The 19,728-nt window shown below is 47.5% G+C and overlaps 1 protein-coding gene across 1 annotated transcript in view; it reads left to right on the top strand.

The window, feature by feature from the left end:
* The first annotated feature begins 609 nt into the window (after positions 1-609).
* The window catches only part of GPC4 (glypican 4), a 143,842-nt gene continuing 124,723 nt past the window's right edge, over positions 610-19,728 (top strand). The window contains exon 1 of the mRNA XM_043974370.1: positions 610-1,436. Within this exon, the coding sequence (XP_043830305.1) occupies positions 1,277-1,436 (160 nt within the window). The 5' untranslated portion in view covers positions 610-1,276. The remainder of the gene's footprint in view (positions 1,437-19,728) is intronic.

Below are 19,728 nucleotides of genomic sequence, written 5' to 3'. Positions count from 1 at the left end.
ATGATTCGCCCAAGTTCACAGAGGTAGTAGGCATTGGTCGTGATATTTGAATCCCGGCTCTCTGACTCGGGGCCCTCGCTCTTTTCACTCGTGGGCGAGTCAGGTGGTTGTCCACAAGGCCGTGGGGTTTCCCGGCTGGCTCAGGACTTTTAAGACTTCACTTTGAAAAAAGAAAACCCCACAACAAGTTGGCATTTTCTTCGGGAGCTTTAGGAAAGCATCGGAGGGAAGCAACTCGGGGCAGTAGCGGGGGGGGGGGGCAGGACAGGGAGGATAGGGCGTGTCTACCGTCCCCCACCCCCCTGCCCCCCCTCGCCCCCACCCCGCACCCCAGTCCACACAAGCCTCTGAGGAAGTGCAGCCGGCTCCTCCGGATCCGGCCCGGGATCCAGGTTTTCTCCGGGCCCGGCCGGTCCCAGCGCGCTCCCTCCCTCCAGTCTCCCCGCCTCTCCCCTCCCCTCCCCCTCCCCCTCCCCGCCCCGGCCCGTCAGTGGGCTCGGCCAAGTTTGCTGAGCGTCGCCGCCGCCGCCGCCGCCGTCGTCGCCGCCGCCGCCGCACACTGGCCAGTCAATCAGGAGCGGGGCCGAGCGGAGGCGGGCCGGGCCGGGCCGAGCCGAGAGGGGGGAGCTGCGGGAGCTGAGCGCAGAGCAGAGCTGAGCTGAGCACAGCACAGCACAGCACGGAGAGGCGAGGCACAGCGGAGCGGGGCAAGGCAGGCACGGCACGGTAGAGCAGGGCACGGCGGAGCGAAGCTGAGCAGCGCAGCCCAGCCCAACACAGCGCAGCCCAACACAGCGCAGCCCAACACAGCGCAGCCCAGCCCGGCGCAGCCCAGCCCGGCGCAGCCCAGCCCGGCGCAGCCCAGCGCAGCCCAGCCGGCGGCCGCGACGCCTGCGAGGGCGAGGGCGAGGACGAGCCGCGCGCACGGCAGCCTGCCTCCCTCCGCCCGGCCCCCCTCCTCCCTTCTCTTTTTTACCTCCTCCTCCTCCTCCTCCTCCTCTTCCTCCTCCTCCGCCGCCGCCGCCTCCTCTAGCGGCTGTGCAAACAACTTCTCGGAGCCCAAAGGTCAGGGCCCGCCGCCCGGGAGCCGAAACTCTCCAGCTCCCGCCGCCGCCGCCGCCGAGGGGGCGCTTGGGCATCTCGGAGCGACGCTCTCTGGCCGTCCGGCCGCCGGCCCGTGCGCCCCCGCCCTCCCCGCGCTCTGCTCGGACGGGCCGCCCGTGCCGTGCTCCCCGTGCCCCTTCTCGCGCTCCGCTCTGCCCCCAGATCCCCAGCCATGGCCCGGCTGCCCCTCCCGTCGCTCCTGTGCACGCTGGCTGCCCTCAGCCTCAGCCTCCTGGCCGCCGAGCTCAAGTCGAAAAGTTGCCTGGAAGTGCTTCAGGTCTACGTCTCCAAGGGCTTCAACAAAAACGATGCGCCCAGTAACGAGATCAACGGTGAGTCGGGCGGGCGGCCGGGAGGGAGGCGGGCTGGGAGGGAGGGAGACCCGAGGGCAACTGCGCCCCCGTCCCGCAGGCACACCCACCCACACACCGGCCTCAGGTGTGGCAGCGAGAAACCCGACCCGCAGGGCAGGGAGCTGGCATTCCCCCTGGCCCGGCTCGCCCACCCGCCCGCAGCCGCGACCCGAGAGGGATTCCTGAGCACACACACACTCGCACTCACACAATCACACACTCACTCTCCCGCGAGTGGGCTCCCCCCCACCCAAGTGTTCCACGGCCCCGGACTTGTCCAACCCTTGCCAGGCTGACCGCTCCGCTGTACGAGGTGATGAGGGAGAGAAGGGGGTTGGGGATCGGGGATCAGGAAAGAGCCAAACCTGAGTGGGTTTGTGTAGCACACGTGTGCAAAACTTGTAATTTGAGTTGATTTTCTTTTTCCGAATCCTCTTCCCCGCATGCCCGTCTCCCAGTACTACTGGACTCCTTAGGGCTTTTAGTGGCTGCTGAAGCTTTAGAAGTTGTCTTCAAAACAAAAACACCCGCCCCCCTGCAGCCCCTCACTTGGTGTGTGGGGGGGGGGAGTCTGACGAGATTTTCTGGAAGGTATTTGGTATTTTTTTTTTCTCACTTAACCTTAGGGTTAATTGCACATTCAATTTACAGGCCTTTGAAAGGACTGATTACCCACCGGAAATCTTAAACTCTGTTTGGAGAGCGTCTTGCAAATGAAAGAGGGCTAAACTGGTGGAAAAATTATCACATTCTTTGAACTGTAGGTGTTGGAGAATGGGGCAGACACCTCTGCTGGGGACCGTTGGCAAAATTCATTCTTTTGTTAAATTTGGGGAAAGTCTCTCTTTCTCTGATCGTTGAGCAATTTCTGCAGAGGAAAGTCGTCACCTCTTGACTGAGGGAGGACCCTTAGGATGTCAGAGCTGGAAGGGAGCTCTGTGTCAACCCCCTCAGATTCCAGAGGAGGAAACTGAGGCGCAAAAAGTCGAGGTGACTCGTCCAAGGTCAGGAAGCTAGTAGGTGGTGGAGCCAGTGTTCTGGTTGCCAGTCATGTGCTCTTTCTACACCGAGCTGCCCCTTCAAGCAACAGTTCCGTGCCAGCTCATTAGTGCTTGTTCCACAGAGTGGCTTCTGGAGCAGAACTCTGTAGTCAGTTACACGATTGAGCTTTAGAAGTCTCAAAAGACTCTTGAAGTCTAATCAAACGCCTTTAGCTTATCAGTGGTGTTGTTACTGCTTCAATTCCCAACCTTAATCAAAGTTAGCTTGCTTTGCTTCCATTTCGGTCCTAAACCAAAGCGATGTTACACCGCTTTAATCTTTAACCAAAATTTCGTTGAGATGCTTCCATTTTTAACCTTAACCAAGCCTATGTTGCAATGTTTCAGTTTCTATCCTTAACAGAGCTTACATTGTGATGCTTTCATTTGTATCCTTAACTCCGAGCTTACTCCGTTGTGATGTTTCCATTTTTAACCTTAACCAAACTAATGTTGTGATGTTTCAATGAGCTTATGTTGCACTGTTCCAATTTCTAACTTTAACCAAACTCATACTGCACTGTTTCAATTTCTAACCTTAACCCAAGTTAATGTGGCTTTGCCTGCATTCCTCACCTTAACCCAAGTTATCTTGCGCTACTTTGGTTCATGGCCTTTTTGAGAAATGAGGTGCCTACTTGGACTTGGCCAGTCAGTGGGGTGGAGCATGGAGATGATACTAAGAGAAAGTCAGAATTCCAACTAGGTACTTCCAGTGACTTCAGCCTAGTTGGATCATTTCTACAGAACTATTAATAACATTGGAGGCTAGGGGTAGTCATGAATTACATGTTAATTACAAAGGTAATTGTGGGAAGCTCCTGGATGATTTAGGAGTGGGACCAACCATATGTTACATAAATTGTTTTGATAGGACCAGCCTTGTTCCCACAGTAAGTCAATCCCTACTGCACCTTTGCAGTTATCAAGTAACTTAAACACAGTCGATTAGACACTATTTGCCCTTGAGCTGTCTGTCTTTTTTTTCAGGCTGAAGTATGTACTCACTGATGCAAGGTTTTATTGGTTGTGGAGCCTTGAAAAGCTCTTTCTTTTCCTTCTCTCTTCCTCCCTGCCTGCCTGCCTGCCAGAAAAAAAGTAAAGGGAAGCAGCGTTCCCCCCGGGTCCTCCACAGCCCGGGGCTGCCAAAGGGTGCCCTGGTTCTGCAGTTTGATCATTGCTTCAACCTCCTTCTCTCTCTCTCTCTCTCTCTCTCTCTCTCTCTCTCTCTCTCTCTCACACACACACACACACACACACACACACACACGATTAGGAGAACTCTTCTAGTCCTCATTCTTCCCATTTTAAAGGGCCAGATTGTGAGGAGGTGCTTAATAGAAAACAGGATGCAGTTTTCATCTTCATCTTCTGGCCATGGAGGTAATACCATTTAAAAAGGGATAAGGAGCCCTTGACCAGTGTGTGTGTGTGTGTGTGTGTGTGTGTGTGTGTGTGTGTGTGTGTGTGTGTGTGTGTGTGTCCAGTCTAGCATCTCAGCATGAGGGAAACTTTATTCCCTAAACTTCACAGATCTTGGGCTATGTAGGCCTTGGACATAACCCGAGGGGTCTCTGCAAACACCTGCCCAAGAACTCTGGAGGTCTGCCTGTACCGACATTCTTCCCCCAAAGATTGGGGGGTGTTCATAGTAGGCAGCAGTAGGAAATGGAAGCTAATGTGCTCCCACCCCAAACATTTGATTCTTTTTGTCTTGTCCTTCAGCTCCCTCCCAGGGCTCTGCTTTTATTTCCCCTTTTGAATGACCTACTGGACTGCATTCTCCCAAGGAACAAAAGGAGTGCCTTTTTAGCTGCAATCCTTGGAAGACCACCAAGGACTTGGGCTCCTGTGGTGAAATTTCGCACCACTCTCAACAATAACAAAAATGCATGACTGAATGGCCCATAAATGTGGCGTGGTGGAAGCCTTCACTTGAGGCTAGGCTACTGTCACAACACAGACGGGGTAAATACCTTTGCTTGCTATTCAGGCCACTGATAGAGCAACAGGAGTAATCTTGACCATTGCACTGGCCTGCCTCCAGTTCTGCATGTTAGCCTCCTCCTTCAGGAAAAGAGGCTGGCCAACTGGAATTTGGGTAGAAGTGTTTCACAGCCTGCCCTGTGATCCGGAGCCGCCTCTGGCTGAATGAGCTCAGTCACTGGGCTTTTGAGCGTGTCTTTAAAATGAAACATCTCTGTGTTTCTGGAAAAGTGGTATAATTCTTCCCCCCCCCCATCTCAAACTCCTCCCCCGCTCCCAAACTTTGAGGACTAATGGTAGCCTTGGACATGCATGGTTGGACCGTCATAGTAGAGCTTTGAACATGCTTCCGGAACACTGTGTTCTGAAGATGGCTTGGAACTTTTATAATTCCAGATTAAGATGATTTGATGTGCTTGGGGGGGGCATCCAGGAGCACATGCTATCATTTGGACCCAACACTTTTAAACTTGGTTTATGGAAATCTTGATCAGAAGGGCTCTTTAATGGAGAGGGCCCAAGTTTTTCATTAGTATTCTTTCATTCCAGTAATATGTGTTGCATGCCTACTATGCTAAGCACGCTCTTAGGCCCCATGGGGGAACAGGAAACAGCGCAAGGCTTTAATTTAAAGAACAGCGACTCAGTGCCCACTACGTATATGCCTGGCACTACGCTAGGTGCTGAAAATGCAAAGACAAAAATGAGACAGTCTTCTCTCTAGGAGTTTACATTCAAATGGGGCTCAAGGTGGACAATATATACATGTACTAACGAATACAAAATACACATGCTGAATCACAGAACTTTGGACTTGGAAAGGATCCTGGCAGCTCTCTAACACATACCTTAAATGAATTACTGCCATAGCATACCCAACAGGTGGCTGGCCAGTCTCTTGCTTGATTTCAAGAGGAACCGCACCATCTCCTGAGCGATCTCCTCCCATTTGGGGGCAGCTCTAATTGTGAGGAAGATTTTCTTTATGTCAAACCAGAATTTCCCTCTTGGCCGCTCCGACCCATTGCTCCTGGTTCTGCCCTTTGGGGGTCAAGCAGAATAAATCTGATCTCTCTTCCAAAGGACAACCCTTTACATATTTGAAGAGAGATATGCTGTGTCCCCTTAGTTTTCCCTTCCCCAAGTAAATTGTCCTCCAGACCCTTCACCATCCTGATTGTCTTCTACATACTTCCTTCTTCATCAGTGCCCTTCTTCGACTGTGGAACCCAGAAATAAATGTGGGATGTCAAAAGTGGGCTGAGAAGCCGGGAGAGAGAGGGATGGTAGATCGGGAAAGGCTTCCTATGGTGGGTGGCACTTGAGCTAAGCCTTGAAGGGAGCCTGGAATTCCAAGATGAGAGGAGGAGGGACAGCTGTATTCCAGGCATGGGGGACAGAGCCAGGAGATGGTATATCAAGTAGAGGGAACAACAAAGTGGCTAGTTCATCTGGAACTTAGAACCCTCGAAGGTTTTACTTGGGTAGAAAAGGGAGATCTATATTATTAGTGTTACTTGTACATACACGGCTGAATGTGATGAGTGCCTGAGCCTAGTATATGGTAGGTGTATAATAAATGTTTATGGAGTTGAAATGTTTGAGGAACAACTGGCAAGATAATAAGTGGGACAGTAAGAAAGCAGAGGGAAAGTAATTGCCGACAGTGACCGGTAGAACTTAGCATTTCTCCTCTTTTGAGCAGCAGAGAAGGAATATGTTGGCATTTGAGAGATGGGGATAGAGATTACATTAACATTCTCTTACTCTGTCTCATCTTTTCTTTCAATTGCCCTTAAGAACCACCCAGTTGGTTGGATATTCTTAAACTTGCCACCTTTCCCCCCTGGTACCAGTAAAGGATTATGGGAAGGGCAGGGTAGATTTCTGGAAGAGGAGAGAACAGAAACTTCAAACCCACTTTCAGGCTTCCTCTCCTACTGTGTGTCAGCCATTGACCATGGAAGGCTACTCACATTCTGATGGACCTCAGGAGTGGGTGTTTGAATGTTGTGTAGATTATGGTGGACAGTGCAGAGACCTAGGCTACTTCAAGAGCTTTCCCCTAGAGGAAATGCTCACAGTGATTCTTATTTTCTCCAAGTGTGATCTCCCAGCTTTCTTAGATGGAAATGTGCACAGTCATCAATTCCCAGTCATGACTGATATGGGAAGTAGCTCTATGGAGGTGGCAAGAACACTGAATTTGGAGTCAGAGACACTGAATGAAAATCTTAACTCTGCAACTTACAACATGTATGACCTTGAGCAAATCTTTTCCTTCTTGACCTCAGTTTCCTTCTCTGTAAATTGAGGGAGTGGGACCAGATGACCTCTGAATTCTTTTCTAGCTGGAAATCCATGATCCTCTGACTCCGCCTCTTGGTGGGTCAAAAAAAAAAGACCTACCTAAAGTTCAGGCTTCTGCAGCAGAGTCTGGTTGGGGCACCACACATGCAAAATGTCTGATTCTGTGTAATTGTTCTTTTCCTTTCCCTTTTGATGGAAGTTATGTTGGGACCCAGTTACAGGACTAGTTGAAGACTTGGATAAGGAACAAAAAGGTAGGTTTGCGTTGTCTGTGTAAGGGAAGTACCATCACTGTTCATTCAAGTTGCTTGGAAGTGACTTCTTCCTTCCATTCCCTAACAATGCAGACAGAACACATTTCAAGCATGTTGCTTTGGTATTATAAATGCTAATGGAAAGCTCATTTTTACTGTGTAGATGCTGAGAGACCAATGAAGCATCATGGGATTGAGAGCCAGAAGGGACCTTAGTGATCTAATTCAGCCATTTCATTTTTTTTTTTTTTAGTGAGGCAATTGGGGTTAAGTGACTTGCCCAGGGTCACACAGCTAATAAGTGTGTGCTAAGTGTCTGAGGCCAGATTTGAACTCAGGTACTCCTGATTCCAGGGCCGGTGCTCTATCCACTGCATCACCTAGCTGCCCCCCATTTCATTTTATACTTGAGAAAAATGGAGACTTAGGCCAAGGGATTTACCCAAGGTCATTCAAGTTGTAAGTAGAAAAGGGCAGGATTTGAACCCACATCTTCTACTGCCTCATGCAGCTTTGAAAGACCCTTTCTAGCTGTTTTCTTATGCACCTGTACACAAGATTCCCATATGAGCAGGCATAGTAATAGAATCTTTTCTTTTTGGAGGCAATTGGGGTTAAATGATTTGCTCAGGGTCACACAACTAGTAAGTATCTGAGGCCAGATTTGAACTTAGTTGCTCCTAACTGCAGGGCTGCTTGTTCTATCCACTGTACCACCTAGCTGCCCCCGTAATAGCAGAATCTTAACTGCTGGAAGGGACTTGGGAGGCCATGTCCTCCAACCTCTGATCAAAGCATACATCTATTCCAAAGATAATGAATGAGCTTCAGACATAAGGCTGCTTCAGGCCACTTCTAAGTGAATAGTAATTCTCATTTATTTAGCAATGCTATGTCTTCAGGGCTGGAAAGTGTGCTTCATTTCCCACCCACTGCCCTAACCTCTAGACAATCTAATGAGAGCCAAGATAGCCGTTCCATGTACCATGTGTACCGTGTGCCGTGAAGGTATTGGAGTCTAGTGGGAAGACCCCCTGGATCTGGAGTTAGGCCCGGGCTTCAAAGTCTATCTTTTGGTCACGGATTACCCATGTGCCCTTGGTTTCATTTTCCTTACTTGTAAAATGAGAGGGTTTGACTAAATGGACTGAAGCCCCTTCCAGCTCTCAATCTGTGAACCTCTGATTTGTGAGGTGTGTTTTTAGCACTCTTCCTGTCTTGCAGGTGAGGAAACTTGTCCAGGGCGATGAAGTGCCTTGCCTACTTTCATATAGCCACCAAGTGTCCGAGTCAGAATTCCTACCTGGAGCCCCTGACTTTTTAGGGGGAAATAATCCAGATGGGACCTGTGAGGCTTTGTTTCGAATGGAGTGTAAACTAGAAGGCATCAAAGGCCTTCCAATACGATTCGAACCTTGCTTTCCATTCCCCTCTTTGTAACTTCCATTGTTTATGGTTTTCTCCTCTGGGGCCAAGCAGAATAAATCAAATTCCTCTATCATTTCACAGCCCTTTAAACACTTGGAGAAAACTTAGTATGTCCTCTTGTTGGAGTCTTCTCTTCTCCAGACTAAATGTCCCTGGTACTTTCAATCGGGCCTCACATGGTACAGTCGTGCTATATTCTAGCCAAACCTGACCTGACGGATGTCCCTTTCTTCCATTATGTCCCATCTCCAACCCTCATCTGGTTTTGTCAGTGGCTTTGCTCCTGATGCTGAGAGCGGATGCCTCGCTGGCAGCCCTACTGCTCTCCTCACCCGTTGAAGTTTCTCCCTTTCTTCAAATTCCCACTCCATGAAATAGCCTCTGACTACCAGCACCCCAACCCCTCCAGGTGAAAGTGACCCTATCCCTCCTCAGTTTCTCATAATGCTACCTTCCCATTGACTCTGCCTCTTGTCCCAGTCTTATTTGTATCACAGATCTATAGAAACCCAGAGTTCAAAGGCATGTTAGAGGTCATCTAGTCCAGTCCCCACCTGAGAAGGAATTCCCCATCACACCCGGGACACGTGCTTATCCTGACTTCTGAGAGAGTGCTTTTTCCCAGCTGGTGGTCTTCCATTGGAGCCAAGGTAACTAAAGTGAGCAAAGGACACACAGGCCAGAGGTGGGCTGGGATAGCAGGTAGAGAGCTGAATTGGGAGGCCTGAATTTCTCCAGTGGTCTGAGTTAATTCTCAAATGAGATCTAGCACCTCCAGTGCCACTTGTTTTTGTTTTATTTATTTATTTTTGTAATGTTTTTGTTGTTGTTGTTTGTTTGTTTTTTAAAGAGGCAATTGGGTTCAGTGACTTGTCCAAGTTCATATAGCTAGTAAGTGTCTGAGGCTGGAGTTGAACTCAGGTCCTCCTCACTTCAGGGCCTGTACTCTGTCCATAGTAGCGCCACCTAGCTTCCCTTCTAATAAGCTTTGATAAATATTTTTGTACTTGTTATATACAAGGGATTTTCATCCACTTCCAAGATGAAGATGATACAGTCTTTGCCCTCAAGGAGCATATAATCTAGTAGGTTTCCAAAGCAGAGGTGGGGATCAGGGAGATGCACAAATAAGCAAAATATAAAGTAGGAAATAAGTGACATAAAAAGATATCAGCTGAGTACTATAGGGATTTAGAGAAAGAGAACTCCCATTTATTTTGGGGGTTCAGAGAAGGCTCTGTGGAAGAGGTGGAATTTAATAACAACAACTAGCATGTATGTCACACTTTAAGGCTTTCAGAGCTTTTACATTTATTCACTTATTTGATCCTTGCCACAACCCTGGGAGGAAGGTGCTGTTATTATCCCCATCTTACACATGAGGAAACTGAGGCTGAGAGAGAGGTTTAAGCATCTTACCAAGGGGTTAAGTGCCCAAGGAAGGATTTGAACTCGTCTTCCTAGTGTCCAAGACTACAGGATTTTGTCAGGGATGAGAACAGCATGAGGTGTTCAGCAGGATATTTCTGATAGCCCCAGCAGGCCAAAATGCAACCGTCAACTCGGAAGGTAGGAGAAAAAAGCCAGCTGCCAAAACAGCAGCCATCAAGCTCATGCACTTTACCAGAAGCCAGGAGGAGCTTTATTTACTCTTATTTAATGTAATTAGCAGACATTTATTGCCAGGGTGGGAAGAGAATCTGAAGGTACGCTCTAAGGCACCCACCTCCCCAGAGGGTGAAGGAGAAGACAGATCCAAAGATAACTATTCTCCCAGCTTGCTCATCTGGTTTCCCAGCCACTGATGATGAGGAGAAGTCAATTAGAAAAGAGCCAGACAGCAGGGAGAGTGACAGCTGAGAGCAAGAAAGAAGACCCATAATTTTTGGGGGGTGGGGTGGGGCAATGAGGGTTAAGTGACTTGCCCAGGATCACACAGCTAGTAAGTGTCAAGTGTCTGAGGTCGGATTTGAACTCAGGTCCTCCTGATTCCAGGGCTGGTGCTCTATCCACTGCGCCACCTAGCTTCCCCCTTCCATGTGCTTTTCTGTGTCCACGTGGCATCCCCAGCAGGGACACTTTTGTTTTTGTCCTTGAATAGCAGTACCTAACACAGTACCTGGCATAGAAAAGGTTTTTAATAAATGCTGGTCAGATTGGATTGAACACTGGCAGTTGAGATCATCTGGTCACTTTCTCCTAGGCCGAATTGTTTGCTGTTTTTCCCTACCAGTCCCTTTGCCTTAGGCCAGTGTCTGGAAGGGCTGGTTTCTTTCCTTTGGGACTCCTGTCACCAGAGGCTTGCCTTTAGTCCTGATTTCTGAAGCGCCTGCCATGGGTAAGGCCTGACACCCACAGCATGGCTTGGACTAGAAATGTCCTCTCTTGCCCACTGTACAAACCTGGCACCTTTGGGTTCCACAGAAGTGTGAGCCCCCCTCAGGGGTATGAGTCCTTGGGCCCCCCGTGCTTTTCATCTCCCCTTCCCTCTCCCCACCACAAGCTTTTGCACCTATTGGTTTGTCAGTCAGAAATGCAAACAAACCATTTTCCCAGCCTAGCATAAAGCATGTGGTGCACAGTCGCTGCCTGCTATGGTCCAGTCGGGTGGGAGTAACCTTGTTCTTGGCAGCCACTTCACAGAAGGCGCTACGTCTGGGGTGCTAGGATAAGCAGGCAGGACATTCCTTACAATTTCTTGTCCAATTATTATCTATTATTGTAAAAAATTGCCTTAATTATTGGATGTTTCCTCAAATACCGACTTGGTCCCCTGTGCCTCCTGCCCCTTTAAAATGTACACAATAGTCTTTGAAAACCAACCACTTGGGCATGTGGGAGACAACCAAAAGTATTGGCTGCTTGGGCTGGCAAGATTTTTCCTTCTGCCACCATGGGCATTGGAGGGAGGAAAGGAAAGGGGTGTGGGGGCGTGCGTCTATGTGCTTTGGAGCTCCAAGTGAACCCAGTGCTGGCAGCTTTTGCTGATTAATTCTCTGCCTTACTTTAACACCCAGATGGAGCTGACCTTGTCTTCTTTCCCATTTGAATGAAATGGATCTGGAACGTGAAAGGCAGGGGGAGGTAGAATTGCCTGGGAACCAGGGTGGTTGGCTGATTAGTAAGTGGCATTTTAATCTCAGAGGAACATAACTAGAGATTTCAGAATGGGAACAAAGAGTTGGGGGTGTATAGTAGAGGAAAGTCTTTCCATAGGTTCACAGAGGGCTCCTTACACCAGACTGGGCAGGCCTCCTTAGCAACAGCTAAGAAAAGAGAGGCAGTACAATATGATAGAAAGGAAGTTGGATGGAGAACTTGAGGTCTTGGGTTCAAATTCTGGCCCTCCCCCCTACCCATGTGACCTTGGACCAGTCACTTAACCATGGTACAATGGAAGGAGTGAAGGATTTAGAATCGAGGACCTGGGTTTAAATGCTAGGTCTGCTGCTTGCTACCCGTGTGAACTTGGTCAAGTGAATTTACCCCTCTGGGCCTAGGTTGCCTTACCTGTAAAATGAGGTGGATGGAAGGAATTGAGGACCTTTAAGATCCAGCTCTACGTTTTTGATCCCATGGCCTTTCTGGGCCTTAACTTCCTCTCCTATACCTGATGACTTCTAAGACCCTTCTGTGGTCCTCTGACCTTTCTGGGTTCAGTCACTTCATCCTTAAAATGGAAGGATTTGGAGTAGATTGCCTGTAAGGACTTCTGATTTCATCAGTGTGAGGAACTTCCAGTGTGAAAACTCCCTCCCATGGTGCAGAAGGGTTACTGATCTGTAATTTAGAGTTTGAGAGAGTTAGAGTGGGCACCGAGAGACAGAGGGCTCTTTGCACATAGCCCAGCACATGTCAGAGGTGAGACTAGAACAGCCACAAGAGGAGTCTTGCTGACCCCCTGGCTGGCCCTCTAAACCCAGTTGCATGCTGCCTCTTAAATTTTACTTACCGTTGGAACAAGACAGGGGATCATGGAGGGTAACTATGAATTAAGCACCAGACTTGGGGTCAGAAAGCCCTGAGTTTGAATCCTGCCCTAGATACACACTAGCTGTATGATTCGGGGCAAGTTGTTATGCCTTGGCTCCAGTTTCCTAATCTTCAAAATGGGAATAATAACAGCCCCCACCAACTGGCTTCTGTGACGAAGTGCTCAGTAAAGCCAGTCAGATACCGTCTGTTTGGTTATACCAGAGAGATGCCAATGACTCATGTTTACCATGGATAGAGCAAACGTCTCTTAAAAATCCACTTATTGGGGGTAGCTAGGTAGCGCTGCAGTGGATAAAGCACCAGCCCTGGATTCAAGAGGACCTGAGTTCAAATCCGGCCTTGACAGTTACTACTTGTGTGACCCTGGGCAAGTCACTTAACCCTCATTGCCCCACCAAAAAAAAAATCCACTTATTTAGTGTAGACCTCAAAACCAATAGCATTTTATTATTTTTAAGTTTTAAAAGTGATGCCTTATATTATTCACTCTAGTTATTTCCTGATGGCACCACCCTCTCACTCTAGAACCCTCTCAAAAAAGAGAAACAGTTATGCAAAACTAACCAATATGGCAACTCCATCTCAAAGGGTATGCAACATTTTGTACCCATAGTCCCCCACCAATATTACCCCCCATCCTCAAATAGCACCTACCTCATAGGGCAGTTGTGAGGCTCAAATGTGTAAAGCTCTTTAAAACAATAACGCCCTATATTCATGGTAGTGATGATAACGACGATTATGATTATTACTACCACTATGCTTGGGAAAACTCCTGGGCCTTGGAATCAGAAGACCTGTACCTGCATTTTCAAGCGTACAGGTCCCAACTGTGCTACTTACTAGCTGTGTGACTTTGGGCAAGTAACTAAACCTCTCTGATTCTGTTTCCTCCTCTTTAAAATCAATGCCCTGGAGATGGACCCCAGATATGGGGCCCCATCTCTATAGCTTAGTAGATGATGTTTGAGAGTTGGCCTGGCTGAAACATTCATCTGTCTGTGCCCACTTTAGTGATGATCTAAAGCAAGCCAAGGCTGCTTTTCCAGCCAGTAGGCCCTTTCTGTCCAGCTTGGCAGGATCTGTTAGAGCTCATAGTCTGGTTTAGCTTTCGAGATGCTAAGGTCATGCCTCCATGCTGCATTGAGGCATCTCAATGTTTTGATAATCCTTGTATTCTATACCTCATGGAATGGGTAGAAAGGAAGCGTGGAAAGCAGGCTGGGCTGCCATGAATATAAGAGGCCTAGGAGACTAACTGGGGAAGGTAGATGGCCAAGTCACTCAGTGTCAGAATTGGGACCCTAGGATCATAGAGTCTGGGCTAGAAGGGACTTCCAAGGCTATTGAATACAGTCCCCTCATTTTATGCACAAGGAAGCTCAGAGAGATGCCATGACTTGCCTAGGGTCACATAGCTAAATTTCCAAAGTGGGATTTTACTTCAATTCTTCTTACCCCAAGGCCAGTGTTATGACTGTACACTACATGGTCTCTAAAGAGAGAGATCTTGGTGATTATATGATTAGAGAATCTGAGCTGGAGTGCCACTTTAAAAGCTGCCGAGGGGGCAGCTAGGTGGCACAGTAGATAAAGCACTGGCCCTGAATTCAGGAGGACCTGAGTTCAAATCCAGCCTCAGACACTTGACACTTACTAGCTGTGTGACCCTGGGCAAGTCACGTAACCCTCACTGTCTCGCAAAAAAAGCGGCCTAGGCTAGCCCCTCATCTTATAAAAGGAGGAAATGGGGCCAAATAGGTTTACGGGACTAGCCCAAATTCAGGTAGTATGTGGCAGACCTAGGATTTGAATCCAGCTCTCCTGAATCCAAATCCACTATTCTTTCCACTGTGTCCCATTGCTTCTCTTCCAGTTCAATCCCAAAGGAACTGAGGTTTTGCTCTGGGACTAGGTCAGTGCCAACGTCAATATCTATCATGTGGATTCCCAGCTGTCACTGTTAGATCTAGTCAGGTGCTGATCAATATAAATAATGGATCCCTTGAAGTGGTCACATTATTTGAATTCTTACTACTCAGAGTTATAATTATATGTAGAATACGGTAATTGGTTCCAGCTCGGTGGAAATATGCAATGGAAATTCAAATGATGTGACCACTTCACAGGATTCATTATTCACACTAATCAGGACCTAACTGTGCAGTCTTAGTAATGGCTCCTAGGTCAGGGGGGGTATACTAGGAAGAACTCTGGAAGTGAAGTCCAGCCTGATCCTGACACAGAAATAGATGTGCAGCCATTGTACGTATCCCTGTATGACCCCATGTAGGTTCCTTTACCCCCTCTGTGCTTTGGCTTTCTTTTTTTTTTTACAAAATGAAAGGGTTGGATTAGATATTTGGTGTGGTCCCTTTAAATCTCACAACCTCTTTGAGTTTCAGGGTTTTTTAAATCTATAAAATAGGTACAGCAGTATTATATTCCCTTCCTTCTAGGGCTCTTTAAGAAGAGTACTCTGCAAACCTCATGTATTCATTCCACTAACATTTGTTAATGTTTGGCACTTACTATGTGTCATATACTAGCCTGGGGGCTAGCAATATAAATACAAACTGAAGGAAAACCCCCAACATCCTCTGCCCTCAAAGAGCTTATATTCTATTTCAAAACTTAACTTGTACACAGATAAGTACATATTTATATGTGCTCTAGATACTTTAGTACATATGTATACTAAATATATATTGTATATATTAGTATACTTTAGTATATATACTAAGTATATATATGCACTTTACTTTAGATACTTTAGTATCTATGTATACTAAATATATGCTGTATATATAGGGATACTTTAGATACTTTAGTATCTATGTATACTAAATATATATTCTACATGTACTTTACTATACTTACTTTAGTATATCAAAAACATTTCAGGAGGGAGTGAGTGTTGACAACAGGGCATTAGGAAAGGCCTCTGGGCGGCACCTGAACTGGGCTTTGAAGTAAGCTGGCAACTCTACAAGGCAGGACTGAAGAGAGAGAGCATTCCAGGCATGGAGGACAGCCTGGGCAAAGGTACAGAAGGCTAAGTGCCAGGAGAATGGCAGCTGCTCTTATCAGAGCAAGGGTTGGTCAAACACAGGAAGGTGTTGAGAGAACATGTAAAAAGGCATCTTCTGAGCGCTTCCCCTGTTTGTGTCCTCATCCTGATGGTGGCTTGCCCCAGTAATATTAAGATGACCATATTTTGCCATCTTGGTGAATTCTTTTCTTTTTTTATTTATTTATTTGTTTGTTTACTCACTTATTCATTTATTTATCTGTTCGTTTTTCATTTATCTGTCTATTTATTCATTTATTTATTTGTTGGTGAGTTCTTTTTAAGGGTTGTTTTTTTTTTTTTTTTGGCGGGAGGAGGGAAAGACTTCTATTCCCTCTTTCCAACTTCTTGTGATGTTAGGTGATCTCCACCCTCATTGTTATGGAGACAGCAGAAATCCTGGTTACTGTAATTGGGGTGGGGATATGTGTGTTTGAAATCCTAGTTCCTCAACAGCTTTTGATTTCAGCGGTGCTTTTAATCAAACAAAAGAACCCTTTGTGCAGTGGGAGCCTCTATCGGAATGGTTCATCCTTGGATGGTGGCGGCTCTTCTTGGCCTTATTGTCTTCTTCCAGCTGGGCCATTTATGGTGCCCATCCACACCCCAAACATGCCTTTACTTTATCTTTACCATAATGTGGTGGGATGGGCAGGGCAGGTGGCTGAGAGGCCCGTTTTACAACAGAGGAACAAGAGCTTAAAGAGGCTTCCATCAGGGTCAGGGTCACCCGGCCCATTTGTAGCAGAATTGGGACCAGACCCTGAGTAAGTTGACTTCTGCTCTAGCTTCTTTTCTACCTTGCCAGGTTGCTTCCTCGTAATGAGAGAGGCTTGTTAGTGAGGGTCTAGTGGAGTAGCAGAAAGAATTCTGAACCAGGAGTCTGAGGACCCAGGGTTCAAATCCATGCTCTGTCACATAGAGCCTCTGTGACCTCCAGTAAATCATTTTTACTTCTCTGGGCCCCATTTCCCAATCTTTAAAATGAGTGTATTGGATAATCATTCTCTAAATTCTCTTCCGGTTATCAATCTCCTAACCCATCTTAGAAAGTTATTCGCCTTTTTCTCAGCTGAATATTTGTTTTACAATTTTATTTTGTTTTCCAGGGAGCAAGCATTCATCTTCTCTCCCCACCCCACTATTTAACAACAACACCCCCTTGTAACAAATAGGCAGAGTTGAACAAGCCCACTTCCCATGTTAGCCACGCCCAGAAATGTAGGTCCCTTTGTCCACTTGAAGCCCATTGCCTCTGTGGCAGGAGGTGGGGAGACCACTGCTTCCTCTTCACTTTTCTGAAGTTTTGCTTGTCTTCACATGCATCAGAATCTTTTCAAGGTTGTTTTTCTCCATAACATTCCAATGGAATTTTTAGTGAATTTCACAGCCTCGTCCTTTTGGGGAAGTTAGGGATGAGGTGAGGAGAAGCACATGCTTTAAGATAATGAATTTAAGGGTAGCTAGGTGGCATAGTGGATAAAGTGCTGGATCTGGAGTCAGGAGGACCTGAGTTCAAATCCAGCCTCAGACACTTGACACTCACTAGCTGTGTGACCTTGGGCAAGTCACTTAACCCTCATTGCCCCATCCGAAAAAAGAAAAAAAAAAGATCATGAATTTAGATCTGGTCTAAGCCCTTCATTTTACAATGAAGGAAACTGAGGCCCAGTTAGGGGAATGGACTTGCTCAGGTCATGCCATTTCAAGTCACCCAGGTAGTAAATAGCAGAGCTGGGATCTGAACGAGCGCTTTCCATTGACCAAGTGTGAATCACCTCTTCGTTATGAAATGTTAGAACTGGAAAGATGAGGAAAGGCTTCCTTTAGGAGGTGACAGCTGAACGAATGTGGGAAGGAGGCTGGGGAGTGTAATGGTGTGCAGGCTCTCCCCTGTGACTAGACTGCCTGACCTCCCTCCTCTCCTCCCCTAGTTACCAGTGAGAAGTTTGGGCAATAGCAGGCCGGCCAGTTGGGCTGGAAAGCAGCGAAGGGACTGATGTGAAATCAGCCAGTTTAGAGTACCAGGTTGAAAGAGATCACATGACTCACCCTGTGTCACCCATTAAGTAATTGGCAGACTGTGGCCTCACCCCCTTGAGACCTAAGGGCTACTCCTGCCTCTGAAGCTTCTTAGCTATGTGCTCTAGGGCAGGTCCATTGTTCTCACTCAACCTCAATTTCCTCCTTTGTAAATGGGGATAAAACTCCTTGTCCCTACCTCAAGGGGCTTCTGGGAGCCTTCAATGACATCACGCAGGCAAGTCTCCATTTTAATATGAAGACTTCCAATTGTTGTGAGGCTTGGTTGAGGGTTCAGATTCTGAACATTTCAGGACTCTGCATGTTAGTCTGGTTGTACTCAACAACACCACCCCACCTCACCCCCGACCATGGGATGTTGCTTGGCTTGGTGAAGGATTTCTTCTCTTGCTTTGAGCTCTTGGATTAAGGTGGAATTTAAGATGATCTCAATTTGGAGCTAGTCTCCTGGTTTTGAACATTGCCATCTTTTTTATACATTACTCCCCTCCATAGATTTTAAAACCCAGCTCTACTAACTTGCTTGACATTCTGGGAACATGATACTCCATCTCCTGACTCAGTTTCTCTTCTTGGAATGCCCTCCTTCCACACCTCTGCCTCATGGCTTTGTTTAAGACTCAGCTCAGATCCTGCTTTCTGGAGGGGGTCTTTCCCAGCCTTCTCCCCCTCTCCATTCTAACCCTGTCCCTGCCCCATCAGAGATTACCTTAAATTTATTCTGTATACATCTTGGATGGACATAGTTATGTCCATGCTCTCACCCCAGTAGAATATAATCTCCTTGAGGGCAGAGACTGGGATTTTGTCTTCCTTTGTATCCGCAGCTCTTGACCCTTGATCAGCCAATAGTCTTTACAGTTGCCTTCCCCAATCCATCCTTCATTAGCCCATAGGATTAATATTCCAAAAATAGCACTAGAGTTGCCGGTCCCTCCCCCACTCAAGAATCTACAAAGGCTCCCTCTTGCTCTTCTGTATTCCTCATTCAGAAGCCACTTTGGTGCCCATGAAAGAATTCTGGGGTCTTAGAGTCACAAGGCTTGGTTTAAATCCTGGCTATGCCTGACGCATAGTACATTTGTATTGAATGCCTGCTGACCACCTCATGGTGCCTTGATGATTCAGCCATTCTGGTTTTTTTTCACTTTTTTGTGGGGCAGTGAGGGTTAAGTGACTTGCCCAGGGTCACACAGCTAGTAAGTATCAAGTGTCTGAGGCTGTATTTGAACTCAGGTCCCCCTGAATCCAGGGCCGGTGATTTATCCACTATGCCATCTAGCTGCCCCCGCCTTGATGATTCTGGGAGGTAGTTAGTATTGCCCATTCATGGTTTTCCTTTTGCCCGGGTATGCCAACATCCTTGACTGTGGCCACCATGGCTGAGCACTTGACTGCTCAGTCAGAGAACTGCTCCAGTGGCACATGTAGGCCTCCAAGAGAGTGTATTCTCCAGGTGACTTCGAGATGATACCGTACATTGGTCTCAAGGGACCCTTAACTGTGCCCCGATGGGATTTTCCTCTCTTATCCTGAAGGGGAACCAAGGTTGCTTGACACACAGCTCTTCAGTGGGTTAGCACCAACTCCTCCCATATCTCTCACACCATGGTACTTGGAGGACAGTGACCAGTGCTACGTGTCAGGTCCAGGATCCTTGGCCAACTTCCAGCCCTCTGCTCTCTTGTGGCCTCTGGCCTGTTTACAGAATTTGAGAGTTAGAAGGCACCTCTGCTGCCATCCAGGCCAACCCAAACACGAAAAAATAGTCACTCTCCACTCTCTCACTCTCCCACATCCAACAAGCGCCCTTCACTAGGCCCCAATCCCAGCCCTCTTTCTTGTGGGTCTGCACATTCCTTTAGCCAATGGAATGCTCCTTTCTCCTTCCCTGGGGGAATGTCTCTGGCCTCATCTTTGGGTTCTCTTGCTCCAGAGCTCCCAAGGCTTCTGTCCATGCTAATCATGCCCCAGATATGTATCTCCAGCCCTGACTTCTCACCCAAATTCTTCTGTCTCCTTTTCACTTGCCTGCAGGCGCTGTCCACCTGGACATCGCCTTGGACTCACATTTTACATTTTCCCAGAGTGCTTTGTCTGGGTATCTCTCCTTTGCTCTCGTCTCATTCTAGCTCATCTCTTAC

This window comes from Dromiciops gliroides, chromosome X (genome assembly GCF_019393635.1).
Source record: "Dromiciops gliroides isolate mDroGli1 chromosome X, mDroGli1.pri, whole genome shotgun sequence".
NCBI classification, from domain to species: domain Eukaryota; kingdom Metazoa; phylum Chordata; class Mammalia; order Microbiotheria; family Microbiotheriidae; genus Dromiciops; species Dromiciops gliroides.
The sequence above is the reverse complement of the archived record's forward strand: the minus strand, read 5'-3'. Positions and strand labels throughout refer to the sequence as shown.